At 38.2% G+C, this 25,766-nt stretch overlaps 1 protein-coding gene across 4 annotated transcripts in view; it reads right to left on the bottom strand.

Annotated features, from left to right (window-relative positions):
* The window catches only part of LOC308199825 (uncharacterized protein), a 605,136-nt gene that overhangs the window by 311,862 nt on the left and 267,508 nt on the right, over window positions 1–25,766 (bottom strand). For 3 of the 4 annotated variants that reach the window (XR_013954979.1, XR_013954980.1, XR_013954981.1), the window contains 2 exons: window positions 4,625–4,682; window positions 2,578–2,638 (listed from right to left, as the gene is read on the bottom strand). Coding sequence is in view for 1 of the 4 variants with exons in the window: in XM_080604496.1 (XP_080460622.1) it covers window positions 2,578–2,638; window positions 4,625–4,684 (121 nt within the window). In the remaining 3 variants the exon portion in view is untranslated. Of the gene's footprint in view, window positions 1–2,577; window positions 2,639–4,624; window positions 4,685–25,766 lie in introns of all 4 variants that reach the window. The other variant, XM_080604496.1, reaches the window with a different exon arrangement.

Raw genomic sequence — 25,766 nt, 5'->3', positions numbered from 1 at the left:
TCATAGATTAGAGCCCCTGAACACAGGATCAGTGTCATTCATAACAAATTATTCAACTGGAGCTGTTACTGTGCCTTTAAAAAATCATATTAAAAAAGAAGCTGCGGATAGATTTGTTCATTTTACTGGAAAGAGGAATGGTAGTAAGTTGAAAACTCTGAAGCTGAGAACAAATATCTGTATATGGGTCAGCAATACGAATGCGTTCAGCTGCCAGTAAGACGTGAAAGTGCTCAGAGCTATGGACTTCACTTTAAGACCTTTTCCATCCTCAAAAGATTAAACAGAATGAGAATGAGCTCCTCTTGCTTTGGGGTATCAAAGTGTTTAATACTTCCAACTCTTACTAGATATTTAATTTGTTTGTTTCATCAAAAACTTCTTCAGTGGAGGAAGGGAGTCAAAGAATGAAGGATGACATTAAGTCACTGTGGGATAATATCTTTTAGAAGACTTGCGATACTTTCAAGACCCTCTAGTACTGTTTGTCCACAAAGTTATTTTATTCTCCCTTCCAAGCATACATTAGTATTAATTGGTTTTGTATGTATCTCTTATAAGTACATATATATACTAGTATATATTTTGCATTTTTTCCCCATTTATTTAGAGCAATTTTAGAGCAATGCACAGTTTCCTCAGCCTTTGAGTTCATAGCTAATTACTGCATATTCATCATTAAAAAAAAAAAAACATGTTCTGTCTTGTGCCTCTAAATACAGCCTTTTCCTCAAGCAGCAAAATGGTTTTACAACAATTTTTGAATAGGATACCAAAGTGGGTGGGAATGTGATGAGCCTAGCACATGCTCACATCATTCTCAGCTTCTCCATGAGCAGACAGAGGAAAGGAAGGACACTGTGCTAGAAATTATTGTTGTAATGATTCAGACATGATGAGAACGTTTGGACAAAACCCCTAGGCTCCTTTATGCTGATGTTTTCTTGTACTCGGCTAAACTTTGAGGAATACTTCAAAGTATGTTGGGAAAAGTGAACACTCAAATTCTTTGGTGGATGCCTATTCATCAAATCCACCATTTTTCCTCCACTGCTACCAAAGAGAACTTGTTCACATCTGCACTTCTTTCATTAGAATGTTAATTATTCTATATGGCTACCAGTATTTTGTCAAACATAGGACTGCATCATCCAGAGCCAAGACATTTTGCAAAAGCAAAAATAATAAACAGGTACAATGCAAAAATATTTAAGAGCTTTTCCTTTCCTACTCCTGGTTTACTGAGTTGTTTGCAAAGTCCAGTTTGATACAGGAACAACTGAAAATCCAGCTTTGAAGCAGCATTTCATACAGTTTTCACTAAAGTTAATGTGATAACACAGTCAGCTTATCTTCTCATTGCATATCATAAATACATGATCTCAAGTTTTTTCCACGTTGATTTCCAGGTTGAATAAGTTAAAAAATAATGTAGCTTTGCGCTACCTCTTGTCTCTCTTTTTTTCCCTGTCCTGCAGCCATGGCCACAAAATTCCCACTGTTTTGCTAGGAACAAACTGATCATGGTTAGATCAGCTTGCTCAAACCACCAGACCACGGAAGAACCAGCAGACTCCATCTGCCTCATGTTCTCGGGAGACGGTATGAGTTCCATGCATGCCTTCTCTCCACCTGCAGCAGCCGTACTTCTGCAGCTGGAGAGGCAGAAGTGATACCAATCCCATGACACTTGCTACGTCCATTTTTCATACCTTATTCTTGCCTTCTTACCTTGTCTGAAGATTTTTCTATACTGTTGGGTCACAGTACCATAGATGATGACTGCATGTGTATGGTTTTTTGTTGTTGGTTGTGGTGGTGAGTTTTTTTTAGTGCAGAATAAGAAAAGGTTATTATGGAGACATATGATTCTTGACCCAGTTTTCTGTTATAAATAAAATCAAATTTATGCAAATACAATCTCAAATTGAAAACACTCTGAATTTATATTTTTGGATTCTTTGAATATAAAAATAGCCACCTTTTTACTGACCTTATTGCACAAAATACACCTTTGGGAACAATTAATTTTGAATAATTCAGAGCATGTGAAAACTGACCTGTATTTGTGGACTGGACTAGCTCTAACTACTGGTATCTTTAGTTTTCAAAAACATTTTTTTTAAATGTATCTTTGTAAAACTCCCTTTTTTTTTTAATATTGGGTACAAGTATGGTGCAGAGATGGTTTTGTGATGCACTTTGGTAAAATCCATATTCAAAAATTTGGATTTTCAGTACAGGATGCTGAAGTGCCTGTCTTAATAAATCAACAAATATGCTAGCATGGTAATCAATACAGTCCTTACATTGCTATCAATAATATCGAGTTTGTGAAATTCCTGAGATGTTTTTCAGCCTGCCTTATTTGTTGGGAACTGTTAATAATAGATTCTATTGCAAAAGGGTTTGAATCCTGCCACCGCTCAGTTCTGTGTGAGCTGTAAAATCACTTTCAGCAGGACTCAGCCATACAAGCTAAGCCTCAAGCCAAAGGGAGCTCTGTATTTCATTTTGGTATATACAAAATTGGCTGATTTTCTTTTCCGGACAGTTCTAGCCATGCAGACAACTTACCCAGGTAATTAGGAGATGTCAGTGTAGGCAGCTCTGAGGTAAGGGTTATTTGTTTCATTCCCTTTAGAAAGAAGGATAAGCCAATAACTATTTGTTAAAGCACAGTTAACGGATTGCATGAAAAAAGCCGCTCACTGTAGTTGTCTTTTTTACCTTTAACTGAAGATACACTTTTCAACAAGTATTGGTTTTGTAAAAAATGAGTGAATCCAACTGGCCAAATCCTGTATTAGAACTACGATGATTCTTTCACATCTCAAAAAACCTGAGGAATTCTGTCCAATTCTGCTGGCTCTTACTAGTGTCATATGCCTTAACACCCATCCTTGGAGCAGCTTACTGTACAAGCGTGGTTTCTTACAGAAAACATGACAAAAATCACCCTATAGAATATCATTACTTTTTGTAGAATTCACTAGTCTATACCATTATATGGCCAGGAAGATTTGCAGTGAACTCTAGATCAATTGCGGCTCTTGACATTTATCTAACTTGAATGCTGGAGAATATCCTCCTGGTTTGATTTGTATCTCTTACCAGCTAAATGTGTCAATAAGGCTTTTTTTTTTTTTCCTTCCCCCAGTGAGAGAGGGTCTACACTTGACATATTTTAAAGTTGGGCAGACAGTTTCATTCAAACTGCAATGCTCAGCAACCTCTGATATTCTAGAAGTACCCAGCTGCTCTCCCATTGTTAAGGGATGGCTCAAATCTCTATTACAAACCCTCTTCTATTTTTTTTCTTAAGTTTAAAATGCAGCTGTAAAAATTGCTTTAGCATGAACCTTGGCATGCTGAGCTGAATGCTAGCCTCTCTTTTTTCTCGTCTGACCCCCAACCTCTTTAAAATTTGAATTTAGATTTATTCTGCCTGAAGATAGAGGAAGGAAAGTAAATAATAAGAATTCCTATAAAAATACCTATTCCAAAACTAATAGGCTTACACCAAGCCATCAGATATCAGGTATGAGGCTTGACTGTATATTTCAAAAAAACATAATATATATATTTGCAAATGTCAGACCCCCAAATCTTCACAGTATTAAAAAAAAAAAAATGTAACAGGGAAGTTGATGTTAAAGGTCATACATTCAAAAAACATCCGCTATCACAGAGTCAGGATTCTCCTAAAGGCCATCTCTACAGAACTCTATGGAGCTACTCAGGATACCAGGAGAAGCTGAGGAGCTAGTCAGGACTGAAAGTACTATAGCAGCATACTTTAGCATACTGCTTTTATCACGAGCAGATCAATAGTCATACATACTGTACATGTTATGTTTCAATAGATCAGAATATACCATCACTATCACTGTTCGATATACCACAATATAACTGTTTGGGTGCCCCTGCTTGCTCAACAGTAAGTTCATTCTTTGCAGTGATGCAAAACGGAGCTATTAAGAGGTAGACAGTCAATTGTCATGGATATATTTTAGATATACATCATGGATATATTTTAGAAAAAGGGTAATAATATGTGCTGTCAATATGATGTATTCTCAGGGATTATGGTACTGATAAAATCAGCAAAATACATAATTTTTAGATTTAGCCTTCAGTGGTGCTGGAAATAATTAGTTACCAAACTGATCTCAGCTATTAGAGCCCACGTATAGGATTCTGTCAAGTATACAGCTAGCTATTCCAGCAGTCTTTCTTTATACCTGCAGCATTAAGATGCACGGGAAAGTACCCTCAGCTATAATCCAGAATTTCCATGCTTTTGTAGATTTAGTTAAGATTATACTTGGTCTGAAGAGAAATGTAAAGTTTTGTACTTCCTATTCGCAGCCATATTTGCTAGCACCTGTTAGGATTATGAATATCAAACAACACATGCTAAATGGTGATATCTTAAGTCTTAACACATTTATAGAAAAAACAAGTAAACCAACCAACCAACCAACAAAAAAAAAAAAAAAAAAACTTGCTTTGCTTCTGAAAGAAAGTTCCAAAACTCATATTTGCCAATGTTAAAGGCCTCCAAAAGATGTTCTGAAATATCAACACAAGTAGCTGTTTTCACCCAACACAGACACCTTACCTGAAGAGAAGAAGGTATTTTTGGAACTTCCTTAGAACCAGGCAGCATGGTGTCATCTCTCTGAAAGCAACAATATGTCTTACATTAGGCCTATACAAGTAAATACACAACTGGAATTTTAAAACAGTCCTTCAAACAACAAATTCAATCATCAGCAGCATATGTTTTGTTACAGATCTCAAGCCCTTCTTCTCACCTACATTATCATTGTTCACTGATGAAATGTTTCAGCCTTTTATAAGCTATTAAATTGGTTTGCCTTTAACATAACTTGCAGCAATGAGCTCCACAAATTAATTTAAGATGTACTTCATTTTACATTTACACACCACTATTTTGAGCGAATTAAACAGAAGTTTTCTTAGTAACACTTACTTTGTATGCCTTCATAGGTAGATATACAGTCCTGTTGATATCACTTCAACAACTCCTGTTTAACAGTCTTCATCATAGCCTTCCTTCTTTGTATGGGAGATGCTTCATAACTCCTCACATTTTTAATCATTTACTCCTGAACCTCAAAGTTATATATTTAAAACATATTTTCTTTCTTAGAGAATTTTCTTGTAACTTGTTTTTACATCATGGAAATATTTACATTTTGCTAATATAAGTTAAATGCTAAAGTATCAAAGCCAATCAAATTACACTTCTTTGCTTGGCACCTGAAATTATGCCTTACTGCATGGGTTCACAGAACAGAACTGAGTCCCAGCTATGACACTGTGGTGCTTTTGCTCTGAAATTCTTATCCCAGAGTTCTTACGGTTCAAAGGGACAGGAACATATTTCCAGTCCTCCTCATTTCAGGGAGCCAATTTAGGACAAATTCCAGCGTAGTTCATCTTCTATGTAAAATACGTAAACTGTGAAATCCAGGAAATAGGGTGTTAAGTTCTTTGCATAAAGAAAAGGACCACAGAACCACAGCACGGCAGCAGCCAGAGCTGCATGCAACGCATGCCAAAGACAGCTATAAAGGCATCTCTGCTTTTCTCTCTGCACTAGAGCATATGAACAGTGCACTCTATTGCTAAGCCCCAAGAGGAAAGTTATCTTTAAAAAAAAAAAAAAAAAGGCAGAAACCATTACTTCAAACAGGGCTGAGGTGGGGAGAAATATATATGTGCATAATATATATTTGATAAAGTAATAAATTTGAAAACTTATACATGAGTACATTTTATTTATTTAAAATTTAGCAGCCTTTCGTCAACAGCTTTGCAGAATAGGTTTTCCTCAGAACAGTAATACAGCATGACAAAAACACAACAACCTGAAGTTGATAATTAAGTTCACTTCAACTTTCCATTAGGAAGTTTGGGTCAGGTTCCCACAATCTAACACCTGCCACTATTTTGATTAAATGAACTGTTCCTTACAGCTCTAATCATGATGTACAACGTAATTTTGACCATGGATGTTTCCTCTATGTCAGATATCCATCCATAGCTGCAGTTGGAACCCATGTGCAAGAGTGGATTGATTTCTTGACATTTTGTCAGTGCCACTTCTCCCTGCATGACTGCTGATCTGATTAGAAAAAGGAATTTGCCTTGGTGAAAGGCATGTGTTCCATTTCCTGCCCCTGGCAGCAACCAGCCCCGCAGGGTTCCACCAGCAGCTCGTTTTCAACAAGACCCTGCTTCAGTCTTACCCTCACCTAGAGCTTGGAACAAGGAAGAAAAAGTTGCTAAAAAAAAAAAAAAGCGAGAGAGGGAGGACCTGGGGCTAGGGGTTCTGGGGGTAGAATTCAACTAAACAGCCTGAGAAATTAATATAGTCTGTAAATAAATATCCATCCCTGATCACTTTTCACTTTAACCTAGCCTGATTTTAACACTTTTCAGCGCAGGAGGGCATCTAAAAATAAAATTTAAACAGCAGGAGAGAGAAGAGGCAAGGGAGACAATGAACTCCCGCACTAGGTTTTTTGTGAGACTTTGAATAGAAAGCAACACTTTCTCAGATTTTGATTATTGTGCACTGTAAGCGATAACCCAAATTTCTTTTGCTGCGTGGCTGTAGCACAGCCTGCAGAAAAACTGAATGTGTCTTTAAGCAACTACCCCAATGACACTGATCATAAAGCCAGGAAAGCAAGGTTGCTTCCAAGCTAGCCCTCAATAATTGTTCCCAAACTGTCTCTGTTGCTTAACACAAGTTGCTGCAGCCAGCAGTTTATTCCATTAGGTTCTGAAAGTACAAATTAACCCTGAAAAGGAAGGACATAAGAACAGTAAAAGGTGGAAGAGAAGGAAGAAAAGAAAAAGGAGAACAGAGACTGAGACAAGGAGGCCCTTCAATTAGCTGGATTTACCATTCAGTTTTATATTCTTTAAAATAAGAGCCATAGTTGTTGCTACGAAGAAAAAGGAAAAGGAGGACATAGCACACAAACATAATTTATCTGTTTCTTTCAGATTAATATTTGGTTAAAAAAACTTGGTTGAAATCATACATTCACATGTTTATAATCTGCTTTGTATTATTATGGAAGGTTTATTAAGCCTAAGTTACGAGCTTTTGGTACATGCATATATTAAACAGAAGTCCAAGAATTTATATTTTTTGATGGCAGGAGGACATAGTAGATGACAAAAATCCTAAAATGTTCTCCCAATCCAAAGATGTAGTTGAGCAAGTGAGAGAAATCATTTAAAGCCAGGTTTCTGAAACAGAGAACTGTTGGACTAGATTCTATTTCTAATATATTAGAAACATCTTTTGTGGGATCTAGGCTCTGTAAAAGAGATGGGCTGTTCTGGAGAGCATTCCCTGACAGGTATCTGAGAAAAAGACAAGCGTTTGGAGCAATAAAGGTGTAATTCAAATACTGAAAAGAGAGGCAGGCTTATTTAGTCTTTAATGGCAGCATTCTCTGCCTGCATTAAATATATCAAGATATATCTGAGATTAAGTCTAACTTGCTTTGCGTACTCAGAATGAACAAGAACAAAACAAAACAACAAAAACAAAACTAACAAAATACAGCAAGAACAACACCAAAAGGAATCAGATCACATAATCTGTTTATAAATAGTATCTACTTCTATGGACATAAGAGTGGAAGTTCTCTATGTCATCAGTTCACAAACCAAACTGCAAAATCCCAAATGAACACCTTCATTGACACAGAAAGGGAGAGAACACTGTTTTGAATTCATTTCCAAATGCAAATTCCAACATTTGTCTCCATCTCGAATTACAGTTTTCCTCAGGTGGGGCAAATTGAATGGGGTCTATTAAAGCCAAAAACAAGGCTAAGAACACCGACCCTTCTCATTTAAAATGAAAATATTTTTTCTTATAGTCTAGTTGGGACTGAACGCAAAAGGTGGAAGTTTTCACACCTCATTGCCAATTCAATGAGCCTTGTAAATCCATCTTTAGCATGGCAAGGAAAGAGAAAACAAGAAGGAAAAGATATTGTTGATCAAGCTAAGGTCAAAACAATACAGCAATAAGCAAGAAAAGGAAAAGCATTTGCTTAAGATGTGCTCTAAACAAAAGAATCTGACAAGGTGGTTACATTACTACTGCTGCTCAATGACATGTGACATGACTTGCTGACTCCTGCCTGCTTCCTAGCAAACAGTGGTTTTGTTTAGATGCCTACTGCAAATGGCAAGATCAGAAGCTTTGAATGGACGGGAAGACCACTCTTCCTCTGTCTCAGGGATGGTTCCTTTCACCATATTTGAAGGACACAGGTGATGTAATTTAAATAAACTTTTGTATTTCTTTATTTATTCTATAAACAAAACCATTGTTTGTATCTTCTGATACTTTTTGTGAGTATCAAATCACATTAAAAAAAAGATTATTTAGAACTGTATATAAAATTAAGAGAACCACTGAAAAGTTACTGAAACAAGATTACATATCCATAATTTAGATGCAATAATTGTGCTGGATTAAAATAATTGTAACTGGTTTAAAGACTTTCAGAATGAATGGGAAATTGATAATAAGCAATTTTGCTTTGATAGCATTACAATGCCAGAGATTCTTTCAAATCAATTCCTATTTCCTCCACAAAAGAGGTTTGCAGATAGTAACTGCAGAAAACATATCTTTACTGTCAGAGCAGATCAGCTTTTGTCTCTGAAATTGGATCAGCTCACCTTCTTCAAATGCTGCTTTCCATATAAAGCAGTACAAGTGTTACATAACTGCACAGTGGGATTGTACCCGTGGCCCTTCAAAGAAACAATGGGACTACTATATGATCTGTGCACTCAGTATGCAAGTCTACCAAATACTTGATCTGGAACCTTATTGTTTTTAAAGACAATGCTGACTGTAGCAAGTATTTTAGGCAAGCCTGGAAAATAAGCCAAAAGTAAACCAACTTTTATCTGTTGAGGTCAAAAGCTCAAGAGACAGTGTTACGCTTTCAACAGGACTCCTGAAGAAGCAAGAATGTATAATACCAGTATCAGTCTGTCAGACATTTTATTCCTTTCTAAACTACATTTGTTAGAGACAGAAGTTTTCCAGGGGTGAATCCTTTAAAGCTCTGACACAGCCCTTCATATGCTAATACAAACCATGCAATCTCACCAGCGGTGTCTTTGGTGTGATGACAGCAATCTTATCATTTGTGTTACATGTCAGAAAGAAGGCAACACAAGAAAGTCCTGTCATGTAGGAAAGCAACATTAGCAGCTAAACAAGAGAAAGAGAATAAACAACAGTAAGCACCACAGAGGAAAAAGCAAAGCCAAACATGTTTCAGGTGGTTACATGAGGACACAAACATTTCTCAGATGTTATCAGAAGCCTTACTACATCTACTGAAAATTGACAACAGAGCTTCCCATCCCTCTTGCATTTGCAAGAAATCAAAATGCCTAAAGCGAGGTATTTTATAATCTTCCAAATCCTTGGGGGTGTTGCATGATCCAAGATCATGGCAAATACAGAGCTCAGTGCACAAAACAGGAAATCAAGAGCTGTCATTACTTCACTACTTACAGATAAGGTTCAGCCAACTTCTCAGCACACAAAGTGTGCTAAGGTCAGCACAGTTCATCAGCACACTCCACCAGCTGCTAGCTTGAAAGGTAGTGATGGCTTTCGAGAAAGAAACACTGATTTCATATGGCATATTAGGATTTTTGACTGAAAGACTGGTTGCCAATGAAGCTTTTGGGGCATGTTTTTATATGGCTGCTTAACGTGAACCTCTCGGGTTCAACCTTGGCACACAATGTTTTTAGTTACTGTGAGTGCTGACCTATCCCACCTAGCCAATTAGTGATCTCACGACCAGCTGCATAGGATGGTCATGGCTGATGTTCTCCCCAGATACTCCTATACACAATTGTCTGTTTATAGCATTTACTAAAAGACACTAGCTTTAACTTTATTCCTCTGAGTTTTTACTTTCTACAGATTTCCATGAAGGCTGTGACAAAGGAAGCCTCCTTTAGATTGCCCTTTACAAATGACCTAAACAAGTCTTTAGTGGTCACTATGTCGTGCTGTTTGCAGACAATCCCAGTCCTGCTGAACTACTCACAAGCATGTTTCTTCGCACTGCAGTTCCAGCAAGTTCACACATCTCCAGTGGCCACTCTTCAAGAAAGGAAAAGTGATTGTTTGGAATGACATAATAAAAATGCTGTCAGCCATCAGTGTGGGAGAACCTCCTGAATTCTGTGTGGGGCCATCAGTGTGAGGTCTTACTGTCTGGTAAGGGAAATCACTGCTCTCCAAGATCGTATGTTGTTGCTAAATCATCACCTAATACAAACTGTAAATATTCTTCTAGAATGACAGGGCTTGAAGAGACAAAGTAGCTGCTAAGTCAACTGCTTTGAGAATGCTATCAGCTCTCTGTTCAAATGTGTGTTTGCTGATGTTGTGGCATATCCACCAACACCACTATTTAGCCTTTGCTCTTCCACTACAAACTGAATGAGGAACATCACCTGCAAAAATCAAACAATTAAAAGCACTACTCTTTTCAAATTGAAAAGCCTCATGCATTGCAGATGCTAGCACAACTCAAATAACAGTTCTATTAGAACAGAGAATGTTTTGGTTTAGTAATATAAGTATTCTTCTGACTGTAAAAAACCCTGCAAGATCCTGGCCAGCTCTGCTCATGACTTCCATTCCTTCCATGTAATATTTAAGCTAAGTAAAACATTGAGGAGTTGTATTTCACTGCTGAAATGAATTGCGCTCATTAAATGCACTTCACCATGCTTTACCACTATTGGGTTTGGCAACAGCAAAGAGGCATAGTGAAGATCCCTACACCACTAAAGTACACAGTGAAGATTTCTTGCAGTGAGAAGTGAATGAGGTTTCCAAGGAATTGCATGTAACAGGCAATTGTGCTCAGTAACTCAATTGTAGCTCTCTCCCAGCTATAGCATGGACTTACTGTGAGCTGGTTAACTTTTCACTCTCCCTTTGCCTGTCTTGTTAATTTGTTGTCATCATGCTCTTGTATTTTGTGATGGCATAACTATAGCAAAGATCAGCCAGATGCTGTTGGTGCTACTGTAATGGATAATAGTGACTGTAATAGAAAATAATGACAATACCTAATAGCGACTTTGCAGACTACAAATAAGTGTAGATAATACAGAAAAAAAAGTAGATAAATGATGCACAAATAGGAATTATCTTCCTCAAAGGGCAGTCTGATCAGCATGCCTGAAAAACAGAAGGTTAAAATTTTAAGTTTCACCCCTCCCCATTGGTTTGTTGGCTTGGAAATCCAAAATGGGTATTACTACAGCGTCATGCCATCACAACTACACAGGAACCCCACTGAAATAAATTATGTAAGAGTAGACCAAAATGACAATATTTACTAGCTACCACTGAAAGGAGGTTACATTTTTTGTCAACATATAATCTCAACTCCTAGTGGCGCTTGTTTATTATGATAGGAGGAGGCTTTGAAATGCAATTTTGAGGAACAAAAATGCATATGCTGTTGAGACTGAAATACATTTCTTCTTTGCCTTGCAAAAGCAGTTTAACAAAGTCTCCCTGAGGCTCCAGTGAGAGGGAATGGTAACAGCAGCAGTGCTATGATTTTAGCTTACTCTCTTCTTGATCTCTGCAATCACTTTCCCTATTTTCCAAGTCTTAATCTCCAAGTCATGCTTTCTAACGAAACTCAGCTAACCCCCAATTCGTAAAAAAGATATTCCCACTGTATGGGTCTGCTACAGTGTTCTGAATACTGAATGACAACTGATGAAGAGAAAAGAAATCCAAGTGAAATATAGTGAAGGAGAACACCTGGAATCTTTTATTGAAGGGCTGGTGAAAGAGGGGAGAAAGAAGTATTGAGACAGGTTTAAAAGCTAACAATACAAGAAGGTATGTTAGCCTCTCAATGAACATGGAATTTGTGTGGAACTGTGTAGAGCAGTTTGGTTGGAAGGGACCCACCCAGCCCCCCAGCCACCTGCCTGACCACCGCAGGGCTCCCCAGAAGCTGACGCCTGTCAGTGCGGGCACCATCCCAGCGCCTCTCCAACGCCAACAAGCCCGGGGCACCAAGCACCTCTCTGGGAAGCCTGTGCCCGTGTCTGGCCGCCCTCACAGTGAAGGGATTTCCATCAGTGTCTGCCTGAGCCTCCCCTGGGGCACTGCTGGGCCATCCTCTGCCTCCCCTCCTCAGGGAGCTGAGGGAGCAGCGAGGCCGCCCCTCGGCCTCCTCACCTCCTGGCCAGGGAGCCTGGGGGCCTCAGCCCCTCCTCACAGGACGTGTCCTCCTGCCCTCCTGCCAGCTCTACTACCCTCCACTGGCCACTTCCTATGCAGCATTGTTATATTTTACAATATGTCACAAAATTTTACAAATTAACGTACAGTTTTCTGATTGGAGGTAATAAGAACAATAAAGAGAGATAAAAGCAGACTCCACAGTGCTTACACATTACCACTGTTTCTTCCCAAGGTCTGTAGAGTAGTTGTGCCCAGAAGGTTTAAGATAAATGGTACTGATTTCATCACGTTACTAATAGCACCTTTGCTAGCAATTGGATTTCACCCAAAATTCTGTTGTACCTAAATTATTGTCATACTAGCTGCTCTTGTAAAAATGCAAATTGGTCTTCTAAAAGCAAGATATATTGTGCCAGGTATCCCCTCAGCATTTATAACCAAAAATATTTTCTTAAAAACATCTGGATATTTTCAAATAGTATTCCAATAGGTTGTCATATCAATATTAAAATTTAAAATGAAAAAAAAAATTGTAATTCAGAACTGTAAGGTAAGAAGAAGTTGTGCAATGATTATTGGCAGTTGAAACCCAGCAGCAGATAAAACAAATTTGGAATAACCCTTTTCAGTTGCCTGTTTTCTACAATTGAAATGTGGAATATTTATTATTTAAACAAAGAATCCGAGTACCTACATGGGGCCGAAGGGACGAATTTCCCTGAGCAGTTATTTCAATTATCTGTCTGTTTAATCACAAGTCTGTCATTCTGTTTAAACAGAAGTACAGGCACACAAACCAAGGACCCTTACCCCTATGCTGGTGTATAGGCAGAGCTTGCCACTCAGAATACAGTTATTCCATTGTGTACAAACAGAATTCAGAGCAGCATCTCATTAAAGAGGTCAAAGCACACCTATTGAAGTCTATGGGGGCTTTAGCACAAGATAAAGCAGCAACTGCGTTAAGTTCAAGAAGATTCATCGTTAGTTTTGAATTGACGATAACATAGTACGGATGGAAAAGTATTCTCCCACAAGCTGCATGTGGTTAAGACAAAAAGCTGATGTATCAAGATGATGTGGGATACGCAGCGACTAACTACCATACTTATCTTAATTCAGAAAGCCTCCCTGCTTAGAGGTTTGAGTTCCTTTAATCAGAGATCAGTGTTTATAACAGTCTAGTCAGTTTACAGTTTATACAATCTTAGTGGCTTTAAATGGTTTCCAGCATTCTGGAAATGCATTCTGCCCAGCTAGAATTGACTGAGCTGCACCGAGCTTCTCATCCTGTCTCCAGCTTAAAGTACTGAGGCATTCTACTTTCAGCAATCCAGTGTAGTCCTGGGTGCAATACAGCAGCTACTACTGCTGGCTAGCTGGTGTGCAGCACTTGACTAGACAGCAAGAACCTGTGGAATGATCAGCCTAATACGTGTACCATACCATACCTGTATCATACTATAGCGTAAAATGTTCTCTACCAAACAAGTAAGAATTTGTTCTTGGCAACAGGGCGTTGTGTAGTTGCCCTAGGGAAGGAATAATGGGAGCCTTCTGGCTTCCCGGAGGCTCTTAGGGTCTTGAATCCAACACTCCCTTTTGGGTAGCTCAGCACTTCCTTGGTCACAGTGCAATCCCAGTCAGCAGCTGCTCCCTAAGCCAAGACACCTTAAAAACAGAAGTATTCCAAATAAGCAGAGCAAAGGATACTAACTTAGGCAGGAAAATAAAAGTTTTTTTTTTGCGCACATTACAGAAGGAAGTTTGGTGGAGCAGGATTTGGAGAAAGCATTAGAAAAAGCCAAGGATGCAGTATCAAGGTAGAATTGGTGGCCACCAAGGTTCCTGCAACTATACTTGATATGTGAGAGGAGCTGAGCTGAGGTAATGGTTGACAATCAAGTGAAAAGACTAGATGGCAAGCGGCACTGAGCCACTACTGCTAGTAGCACAGCTGTAAAGAGCTCTGTAAAAAGTTATTCAAACAGGGACCTACACTGAACATGTGCTGCCTTGCTCATAGATGAGCAGATCCCAGGCCAGCCAGCCAGCTGAGAGGCAGCACTGTGAGCTGCAGTCAGAACAGAAAACAGACATGGGACCCTGCACAGAAATTAAAAAAACCTGAAATGAAGGCAGAAGCTAATCACGGCTTTGCAGGAGTAATGCTGTAATGTATGGTAAGAACAGGTATAGAGAATGGCATTAAATAAATGTTTACTCAACAGGGATAGTTTAACACTGCATATAATACAGAGAGATACAGAAAGAGTAAAACATTGTCATAAGCCACTTCTGCAACTCATGGGAAACTCATGCATGTAATTTTCAAAATCCTGTAAAAAAGTATTATAAAGAGACAAAATTAAATACCATAGAACAGAGCCTCAGCCACATCAGTGGATCAACAGCATTTTTGTGGTAAATCTTTCAAATCTGGTTTTCCTCGTCTCTAAAGTATCCTTAAATGGACTTTTTAAGCTAGTTCGGCTGGCTTTGGCTAACTATACAGAGCAAAGAACTGATTGCATTCCTAAAGAAATACTCTTAATAACTCCTTAGAATGAGCTGTGGCATTTTTCCACTAATAGCGAAAATAACTAATGTGCACCTTGAACATATGTTATTTATCTGCATGCCAATTTTAAGAGAATTCAGTTTGGGAAAGCTGCAAAGTATATTTATTCTAGAGCTCACACACTGCACCAGTAAAAATAAAATGCCCATTGTGAACTGGAAAAATAAAAAGGCATTTTTTATCATGGGACTGTAGTATCATTAAAGATACAAAATCTTGTGTTAGTTCCCCAAAGAACAGTGCATTTGACCTGAGTTCAGTTTTCCTTTCGCAAGTTCTCAGAAGGGTGGTAGGAACCAAAAGAAATTGTGTTCTAGGATTCACAATTCTCAAAGGGAGAGAGATTAACCCAAATAGTGAGTTATCCATATTTCATCCATTTCAATGGCTGCGAAAGAAGGAAGAGCTGTGGTTGTGCTTTTCTGCTGAGTCACGCCATGACAACCATATTGTACACTGCTTCATTTCATTTCCCCCCCCCCCTAAAGAACATCAAAACAAAGCAAAACACAAGAACTTGAACAAAATTACAAATCCCTTAATTTTAAATGCCCCTCCTCTGTGACTAAGATCATTCTGGAAAACGCTGCTCTATGTCACAGTGGTTTTTATTCTTCATTTTCCCTGCAGAGATGGTCCCAGTCCTCAGTTCCACACATTCTCATCGTGAGGAGCTTTCCTACCATGAGTAAGTTTGACATTTCAAAAGAGTTTGCACTGACATGGGCTGAAACAAAGATCTTTCCAGTTATTCCACAGACATCACAAAGTCCTTCTCCTCACACACTCCCAGATGTCTGGGACATCCAGCGAGGGAATGACATAGTACCTTTAGGTTCCTGCTTTGCCATTTGCCCACACGCTGGATTCCCTGTCCTCATGGCAATAATGCTGAAGTCCCCAACTTCCAAATTTTCCTACTGAAATTCTTCCTTTATATATAAATAATGGAAAACATGGAGAGATCAGACCTTGAACATGGATACAGCTAGTTAAAGAAGTTTAATCACTGAATAGTTGAGCAGTAGGGTAGGAAAATTTTAGCTAAATTTATGAACTTTTGATACAAAGTCCAGCTTGCCCAATCAGTGTTTTCTAATTAAAAAAAATATTATTGACAAATTCGTGTCCGGCCTTCCCCCATATGTTACCTTCACTCACCTCTAAGTTGTGCTGGAGCTGAATCAAGTCCAGAATCAGTATTAGAATAGCTGGGATTGGCAAGAAGGCTATTTAAGAACAAAATAAGAGATGCGAAAAAGGAAGAGAAAAGGAAAAAGTTTACTGCTGTATTTATAACCCTTCACAGGTTTCATGCCAACAGCAATTCAATTGGGTCCCCAGGAAACACAGTTATTTTTTGATCTGGGAAAATGCCTTTCCTTAACCAACAAAAGGCTGATACAGTCTCCCTTGCAGAATTTCATTTAAAAAATAAATAAATAAACAAATAGCAAAGGGAGTAGTTGGGGGTAGGGCAGGATGGAAATGGGGGCCTACATTGCTTTGTGATACATGTTCAGGTAGCGTATTTCTTAACCTGCCTTCCAGAATGTAGTTTCATAATGAGTGTTAACAGGCCAGCTTTAAACACTAAGAAGTACATTTGCAATGTAATGTGTAGGGATTTGGCTGGACAATTTCCCATTAACACTAATGTGCACTGTGTAGTTAAATCCCTAAACACCACGTTGAAAATTTAGTTTCAAAAGTGGCCATTATGTTTGGATGTCAGATTTTTTTTTTAAACAGTTGTTAGTCTATTAAACAGCCATTGCGTTCACACTCATCAGACAGAACGAACTTTCTCTTTCTGTTTCAGTCCAGACAGGTAAGCACAAGATATATTTTTGCAACTTCACAATTGTAATGAAATTTTTTAAATGAAGATGTAGAACTGGCACCGATTAAAGTACTTATAATGCCTCATCTAAAGATCTACTCATAAATGCTAAAACCTGCAGATAAAGCTATGATCTAACTGCAAATTTTCTGTTCATAAAGGGCAATGCTTACTTTAGAGTCCTAAATGTTTTACAAGCACAATAGGAGCCACTTTTAACATAATTATCATAATTTTTCTATCGTTAAAGATACAGACAAAATGAGTGTGCTTTTTTTCCTTCTAGTTAGGCATTTAAAGTGTTAAAAAAATCAAGGGCTTTCACACTCAGGACATGAATGCACATACAAACAGGTGAAATAAAAGAGCAAAATTTGAAACATTGGACAAGATTATGATTATAGGCAAGTTCTTATTGACAACAGTGTAAGCATGAAAAAAAAATACGATCACAAGTTGGTTCCCACCTTTCCTGCCATATAATCTAAGTATGCCTGGATTGTAAACCATGAGATCTTAAATGGAGTATAGCATAGTCTATGTATGAATAGGGTACTCTAACTTTATTGTGAAAAGGCACACAGCATTAAAACAGTCTTTGTGCTATTTACATTTTTTAAAGAAAACAACATAGAATTATCTGGATGTATGCTGGGGCAGAGGAGATGAGCAACAGAAGTTCTTGAATATATTTCATTGAGTAAACTGAGATGCAATGCCCTCTACAGACAACAGGTAAGTTAAAATTTGCACTGTGTTGCTGAGATTTGTAAAGTGGATATGAACAGATGGAGTCCACCACATTTACAGCAATTTGCTGGTTCTTTTTAGTGGCTTTCTGAAGTGCAAGTTTGCCATTACAGACGAGCATTTAATTCTTCAAAAAGCCCAATTTCTTCTTACGAGACAATAAAGTACTTCCTCTCCCAACAGCAGGTAAGCACTAAAGGAATCCTTAAAAATCTAACCCCAATGTGCTAAAGACACTTAATAATCTTTAAACTACATACAATACCACTTCCTCCCTGGTACCAGGATGTTGTAAAAAGTCTAATTAGTCCTTATAATAGAGCTGACACCTCCACAACACATAAAAGAAGACTTTTAATTTACAAAAGACAACTCCGGTTGTCCTGATTTTTACCTTTAATTAGACTGTAAGAGCTAGCTTTATGAGATTGAAGATGAATATTCCATTAATTTGGCTGTTAACCAACATATGAGGTATCAGCTGAGGGTAACATGTTAGATTTGTGAGGCTTTTTTAAAAGCAATATTCTAATATTTTGAATTGATTTTTAATACACATTGTTTCATGGATTATTTAACTCTCTAATGAGGTAGAAAGAAATATTAAGGGCAATATTTTAAATGTCAGGTAAATGACCCAGTTTAAGGCAAAAAAAAAGGGGGAGGGTGCTGCTGATTTTCTTGCAACAGTGCAATAATTGTGCGCAGCAGGGTACTGTACCTAGCTATGAAATTCATTTAAAAATGAAATAAGGGGCATGATGAAAAATACAGAAAAGTCAGTTGCCCCAAAGGAAATATAAATAATTTTGAAAGCAAAAGTGTTTCTGTGGCAACATGAACTTTAATAAGTTAAAATTTGCTATACTAGTAAGCTGTAGCTTTACCAGTGACAGGTAAATGCATGAGTTTGAATGAGAGGACTGGTGGAAATTATAGTCATAGAGCTGTCTCATGAAATGAGAGGAATTAAGCAATACATGTCTGAGCACTTCATAAAATCACCATCCAGCTCACAACGTGTAACACAAGACTTAAAATCAGGGGAAATCTGCATTGTGATATATAAGGGACTTAGTGTGTCATTTGGCAAGAGCACTTGCCCCAGCTGTCATCCACTCCAGATGGGAGAAAGAAGAGGGGCAGCCTCAGAGACAGGCCCTTCTTTCTGCATGCCAGCACATCTAGAAGTGGCAAGGCGGCTGCCTTCATCTAATTCTCTTCTTAAACTTCAAGCTTCAAGACAGCTCTTTATCCATCCCACTGCAATGAACAGACACATGGAACAGTAAAGCTTTCAGTGAAGCCATACACCACAGGAGAAAAATAAAGAATACATAAGGTCTGTCAAAAGATACCCAAAGACAGATGCTCAGACTCTGAAGTAAAATGACCTGACTGTTTTGCAAAAAGTGGAGATATTCTGGAAACAGAGTATCTGTCCTGGAAATGGGATGGAATGAAATAGTTACTGATAGATATTAAAAAAAAACACCCAACAATTTTGATTTGGAAATTTCAGTGGATCTAAAGAATAATGTCATGTCAAAATACTGAATTCTCTCAGTATAGGAATAAATAACCAGAATACTACATCAGAAATTATTTTTCTCACCTTCTTTGGAAATATCAATTCAGTGCTTGAAACAAAGGTGTGATACTTTGGCCAACATTTACCATCAGGATATTCCATCTACACAGATGTAAGGGTTCTGCACAGCTCTGTGATATATAAGGGACTTAGTGTGTCCTCTGCTACCTACCCACTCTTTTCTTTCCAATCTCTAAAGCAAGTCCTGCAAAGTGTGTAAGAAACTGAACTACAATATTAACAGATGGAACAAATAAGATGCTGCACAGCAGGGAATCATGCCCATGCCTACCTCAGTCACAGCCATCTCTTTTTGTGTATTCATATCTTGACCTACAGAGATTTTCAAGTAAGGCTTAGACTCCCAGAAGGAACCATCTCCTTACCATGGATACAGGCAGATCTGTTCAATATGAGTTCTTTCTACCGATGAAATGATGAGGCCCAGTCCAGACTAGGAGTTATTAAAAAATGAAAGTAACTGACCTTGTATTTCAGAGTGCACATTGCTGCCTGGGTAACACCTCTTTTATAATTGTTGCTCCAGAAGTCAAGAAAAAAGTTTCAGTTTTTAACAATTCAAGAACACACTTTTCCAGTCTATAAGACCTAATTAAAAATTTAGTAGGCTCATAATGTTCACCTATTCATTTCAAGGGAGAATGCTTGAAAAGAGACAGGAGAGGATTAAATATAAATAAATTAAAATAACAAAAAAGCTATTCAAAATACGATGACAGTGTTTGCGGCTAAGACCAACATTTCAGTATGCATCATATTCTACAAGGATGAATGTAAAGATCTCTCCATCCCATATTTCCAGAAACATGATGCATGCTAATGCTAATCAATGCTTTGGCTACATCTGGGGACACCTCTGTAGTGATAGACAACCTAGTTTTAAAGGACATTGCCCAACTAGTGGACTCAAAGAAGAATGAAAAGAGAAAGCTTCAAACATGATGAGAAACTAAGGAGAACTGGCATGCTTTGTCTGGATGCAAATAAATTTGGGAAGGCCTGAAAGAAGTACAGAAAAGTAAAGAATGGTACAGAAAAAACTGGGGGCATTGCTTATATCATAATAAAATGGTGTTTGGTAAAAACTTACAAGTGGGACATGTAGCCAAAAAGATGTTTTTTGTCTGTTTGTTTTCCGTTCCACATCATGTTACAGAAGGCACTGACATCAAAACCTGAAGATAAAAAGTACACGTCCAAAAGCATACAAGAATTCACATTGGATCACTGAATATGTCGTGCAATAATTAATAACAGTTCACATTTAAGAAGTGAGAAAATAAGTTCTCCAGCTTTTGAAGACTAGACAAGACCTATGTAAAAGCAAATCATTCTGTTAGAAGACAAGTAAGTCTCATGTATGATTAGGCATGTGTACTTAAGATGAATGAAGAAAAGCTTGAAAATGGGACATTACTAATTCCTCAGCTGGGAGTAGTGAATCAAGTTCTGGACACTGTTTCATGAGATGGACCAGCCAAAGATGTCCCCAGGGAAACAAAAATTACAGGAGATCTTAAAAACATGACCTATGAGAAAAGAATTGGGGCTATAGTTGCAGAAGCAAAGCCTGAAGCACATGACTATTCTTCAAAACAAAAGTTACTGCAAAGAATACCGCTATCTGTGGTAGATGGGACAAGCAAAAATGGGCTCAAATCACTGCAAAAACCATCAACTCTACAAAAAGTTAAATGCTGGAATAAACTTCCAATGATTTTATATCGTTTCTCTCAGAAATATTGAAAACTGAGCTTGGAAAGTATTTTCAAGAGATGAGATAGGTGGAGTTATCTCAGGACAATCTCTCAAAACCTCACTTATTTTCTCTGTTTTTATATATCCTAAATGCAAGCAATAGAGATGTTTCTTTGCTTTAGACATGTCAGTATTCCAGACCACATGACTAAAGCCCATGCTATCAACCCTGATCTACTAAATCATGATGCAAACTAGTACCCTCCTGACTTCTACTACTATGACTTACAATGTTCATTATTTCTGAGTAAAGGAAACACTTATTACAAATAGTTTTTAGACCAGTCATCATAATCTTCTCAGAGAGACGGAACAGAGAAATAAGTTTATCCAGTTTTCTTCCCTAAAACTGCCTTTTGCACAGAGTTATGTTCTTAAATTGGCTACTGCTACCTAGTGTTACCTTTAAATAAAAGTCGATTTTTAACAAAAGTTCTGGAAAGAAAAATCTGACAAAAGACATCCTTCTCCTCCTGCCTGGCTTCCAGCCCCAGCAACACAAGGAATGGTAAGAACTGAAACCAGAGCTTGGGCCAAGGAGGAATGCATGGGGCAAAATGCACAGGGGGCAGCAGAATATTCTAAGCTGAGACCTAACTCTAACTCTAAATGACTAACAGTCTATTTAGAAAAAATGAGCTCCGTGAAAGTCTCATTCAAATTCACCTGGAACAAAAATGCTAGCACAGAGCCAATTTAAAATGAGAATCACACTTCACCTTCCTTGTCTCTGTAGAAATACGAAGACTCCAAAATCTGCCTTGCCTTCCTGCTCCGCTTTCTTCCCTCATACTCAAATGTACAATTTAAAGTACTGTTCTGGACAGTCCTAAACCATAACCATTTTGTTTACTAGAAGTAGTAAGTAAAGCGAATTTCATGAGGACTCTGTAATTATGTTTGAATCATCAAAACAGCCACAAGGCCCAGGAAACAGGCTTTGTTCAATAAAGATACATAAACGGTAAGCTCTGTTTTTCTCTCTCATGTGGATGAAGCAGTCTGTGTCATCGGTGTAAGGATACAGGCATTGTTTGCTCTAATACCCTGACAGTATTCCCTCTGAGACTGGCCTTTTTTACTCTTTTCTTCGTCATCAAGAACTGAATTCTCATTTCTCACGAGAAAGATCAAGAGGGCAGAAAGACTTAGCTCTCAGGTGCTGTGGCTCATCATCATATAGTACTCTGAAGAGATTTAAGGTTAGTCATACCCAAAAAGAAATAATTTCTTTTTGCACAGAGCTTTATAGCAGTTTACTTCAATGCACTGGCAGTATATTTGTGAGATACCTATTTGATTTTGGTGCTTGCTGGTGAATTTTTTGTCTTGCTTTTTCATTGACACCTAGGCAATGTTGTTAACTCCTTCAGCTAGGAATTTTATTCTATCTAAATAAAAAGACAATGAAACTATTCTCTTTACTGAGAATATTCTTTTTACTACGATCAGAATTTTCAAAGAGGTTTAAAGGAAAGTAGAGAACAGAGGGTCAGAGCTAAAAAATGACTTTCCTGCCTACAAACAAGGAGCTGGGACACCTCATTCCTAAGGAGCAGGCTGGAAGCCCCACATTAGACACAAAGATGCATCTTAGAAGAGCAACCCACAGAAGTGACATGCTAAGCAATGAGCCATCAGGTACAGCACACTCACTACCAGAGTATTTCTAACCTTTTTCCCTTAACTCCTAAGTCACAAGGAGAAAACACTCTATCCACAATTTAGAGCCTTCTTTTGGTGTCAAAATACATTTTTTTTCTTATTTTTTAAATCAATGACTTGGGACCACAAAGATGGGAGCCATCCTTGCTCCCTTTCCTGTCCAGCCAGGAAGTTCTGTGGGCGTTCACAGAGGAAGGACACATGTTTTTAACACTCAAATTCGGGGAGTAAGTTTTTTTGTTTTGTTTTTCTTTCTTCCTTTCTTTCTTTCTCTCTTTCTTTATGTTTAACTTGTTGTAGTTAAGTAGTATAGTCTCTAGGCCCTGATATAAGAAATTACTCTCATTCATAGCAGTCACATTTATTTTTCCTGAAATAGTCTACATCTAAAGATATATATTAGCCATGGTCTGAGTGGAGCCTCCTGATGGATCAGCCTTGCCATGCATACATTTTTGAATCTGCTGAAAACACTGCTCAGATCAGGATGCTTCTGAATATGCCAAAAAGCAGAACAGGAGGTACTGAGTGGAATTTTAAGATCAAAAAATGAACTAGAAAATGAGTATAAGGGCTTCCAAGGGCTCCCCAGTACAGGCTGACCTTTGAATGTTTTCTGTTTTTATTGTTTTGGACCCAGATGACTGCTTCTATTAGGAACTACTGTCCTAATCTTTGAAGGAGTCCTTTAGGCTCTTTGGAAACTCCCAGCTTCATGATTTACCCCATCATTACATAAAGATGATTTCAATAGCCTTATGTTCCTTGTTGATTTGCAAGTGGCTATCCATTAAAGCACAAAAAATACTGAACACCTAGAAGATATTATCATTTTCATATCTAGCAAGCTTGATGAGATTTCTAAAAGCAAAATGCATGAAAAGATGCATAAAAAAACAGGATTACGGGAAAACAAAATCAATGGAGAAAAAAAGAGAGGACAAAAAGGTAAAGACATTTCATCCAAGATATAAAATGAGGGCAGAAGTACTATCTTTGTTTATGGAGGCTACAGCCCTTATCTGATCTCATTAACGAAGAAGTGCGTATCACAAGATTAAAAACAAGGAACATGTACACAGCAAGCCTGAAAAGCTAGCCAGATTTCTGACTCAATCAGTGCTCGCAAAAGCCTCCTCTCTGAAAACTCACTATTCTCTTCTCCAAAACAAATTCACAATTATTTTCTTCTATAGCACTAACTTCTAGCTGTAAAGAGTGAGTTACCACAGAGCCCTCACCTGAAAGCACAGACTCCAGCCAGCAGACTGTACTCTGCAGGGCCAAGAAAAATCTGCTTAAAGCTGGCCTACCGGAGACAGGTTATAATCCCTTTCCGCCAGCAGATCAGATGACAATAGGGACAGAAACGGAAATAAGTATTTATTGCTGAAAGTTCTTTTCTTTAAAGAGTGCTCAGACAGGCCTTTGTCCATAATTTCAATGCTTCAAATTAGAGGTATACACTTCACCAATGTTCCCACTAGCATGCAGAAAGCATTTGTCAAAGGCTTCAGTGGGAACCAAAATTATCCCTTAATGATTTTGCCATTACAGGACTTCTCTATTTTGCAATTGCAAATCATAACCCACAGTCAAATCAACAAAACATTACAAAAATCAAGGTGCAGGAACTCAGCAAGTCCTGGAAATCACTGCTTTTGTCTACCGGAAATGAAATGCCCTTCTCTAGTTTCAGTTTCTGCTGTTGAGAGTCAGACTGTGTTTCAGTACATTCTGCTAACTCAATCACGCTGTAAAATACATTAACACTATTCACCCCAAAATGTTTTTCATGTAATCTTAGGATTATAATGACATAAAGCAACCAAAGCAAGACCATTGACATACAGAGCTAACGTTCTACCCACATCTCATCACACTGTCTTCAAGAGTAATAACACAAACGGTACTTATGCATTCCATCGCATTTTGCCTCTGAGACTACACCCATCACAACAGCCCCAATGACACAGAGCAACGTTACTGGGATCTGTCATACGCAGCTCAAGCTTTCTCACAGGGGAAAACCTGCTAGAGTATATTTTATACTTAGTTACTCTCTTAATTTTTGACTCTTTTGACGGGGGGGGGGGGGGGGGGGAGGAAGGGGCGGAATCAAAGAAAGCACATTTTGCTCCAGTAAAAATGGTTAGGTATGGTGTTTAGCAGATTTCTTCTTCAGAAAAGGGAGATGTTTCACACTAAAGCTTTCAGTAAAGTCCAGAACAGTACACAGAAGTTTGAACTCAAGATTTTAGTATTGATTGTTTGGATCAGATCCCACCTCCATTCTGGAAGAGAGATTTGAGTATGTGATATTTGAATATATCTCATGGGCTCTTCCCAACCACACCGAAAAACAAGATGCACATAGATTAACACTGTATAGAGTTCGCTCAGTAAAGAACACAAGGAATAATATCTCAGCAGAAAGAACAACACAGAGTAAATCGGAGGCTGAAAGTAAAAATTCAAGCTTTCCTTCAACATTCTTTTTTAGCTAATCAGTGTTTTAGGATTTTTTTTTCCAGCAATTTGTTAAGAAGCAGCACATCCTATTAAAAGAAACAGTAACGATACATATACATGAAACAGGCAATATCATTAAAGCATTACTTTCATTTCTACTGCTGTTCTTGCTGATGTACCACTTAGAATTGGAATATTCCAACTCTAAGTCAGAAATCAGATCTCCAAGTCAGAAGATTTGCAGACTGGAATAACTGAATGGCTGAAGTTGCTTAATGAAGGCTTACTCCTCCATGTAAGCTGGAAAGGAAGCTTATCGACCAGGCACTAGAACAACTAAGGACGATCCTTTCTGACCGGGTTAGACAGTGCCTTTAAACTCTTCAGGGCACAACACAGTCCGGATTTAACATTTCTCTGAACCAATTGCTTGCTTCCTGCAGCAGGCAGCTGAGTATAAGAAACCCACTTCTGGAACATAGGCAAGTTATTCCACAGCTTTTGATGACAACCATCAATGTCACCAATTGGACAAAGCTAGTTATCATTCCCACTCATGAGCTACCATTACTTTCAAGTAAAAAAGATATCTGCAGGACTGAAACAAACAGTCTTACATTCCTTCTCCAGACAGCTTGGGACCTTTTACTGGAGTGACTTCCTTAGCAGGCTAACAAGACCTTCCATGTACGGAGCTCTTGGGATGACTGAGAGCATAGAAACTCTTCCCTGTCCTGGGTGGCAAGACCCACAGGAA

The sequence above is a fragment of the Anser brachyrhynchus genome (assembly GCF_964034855.1).
Source record: "Anser brachyrhynchus genome assembly, chromosome: 9".
Lineage (NCBI taxonomy): Eukaryota > Metazoa > Chordata > Aves > Anseriformes > Anatidae > Anser > Anser brachyrhynchus.
This window is presented reverse-complemented; position numbering and strand designations above follow the sequence as displayed.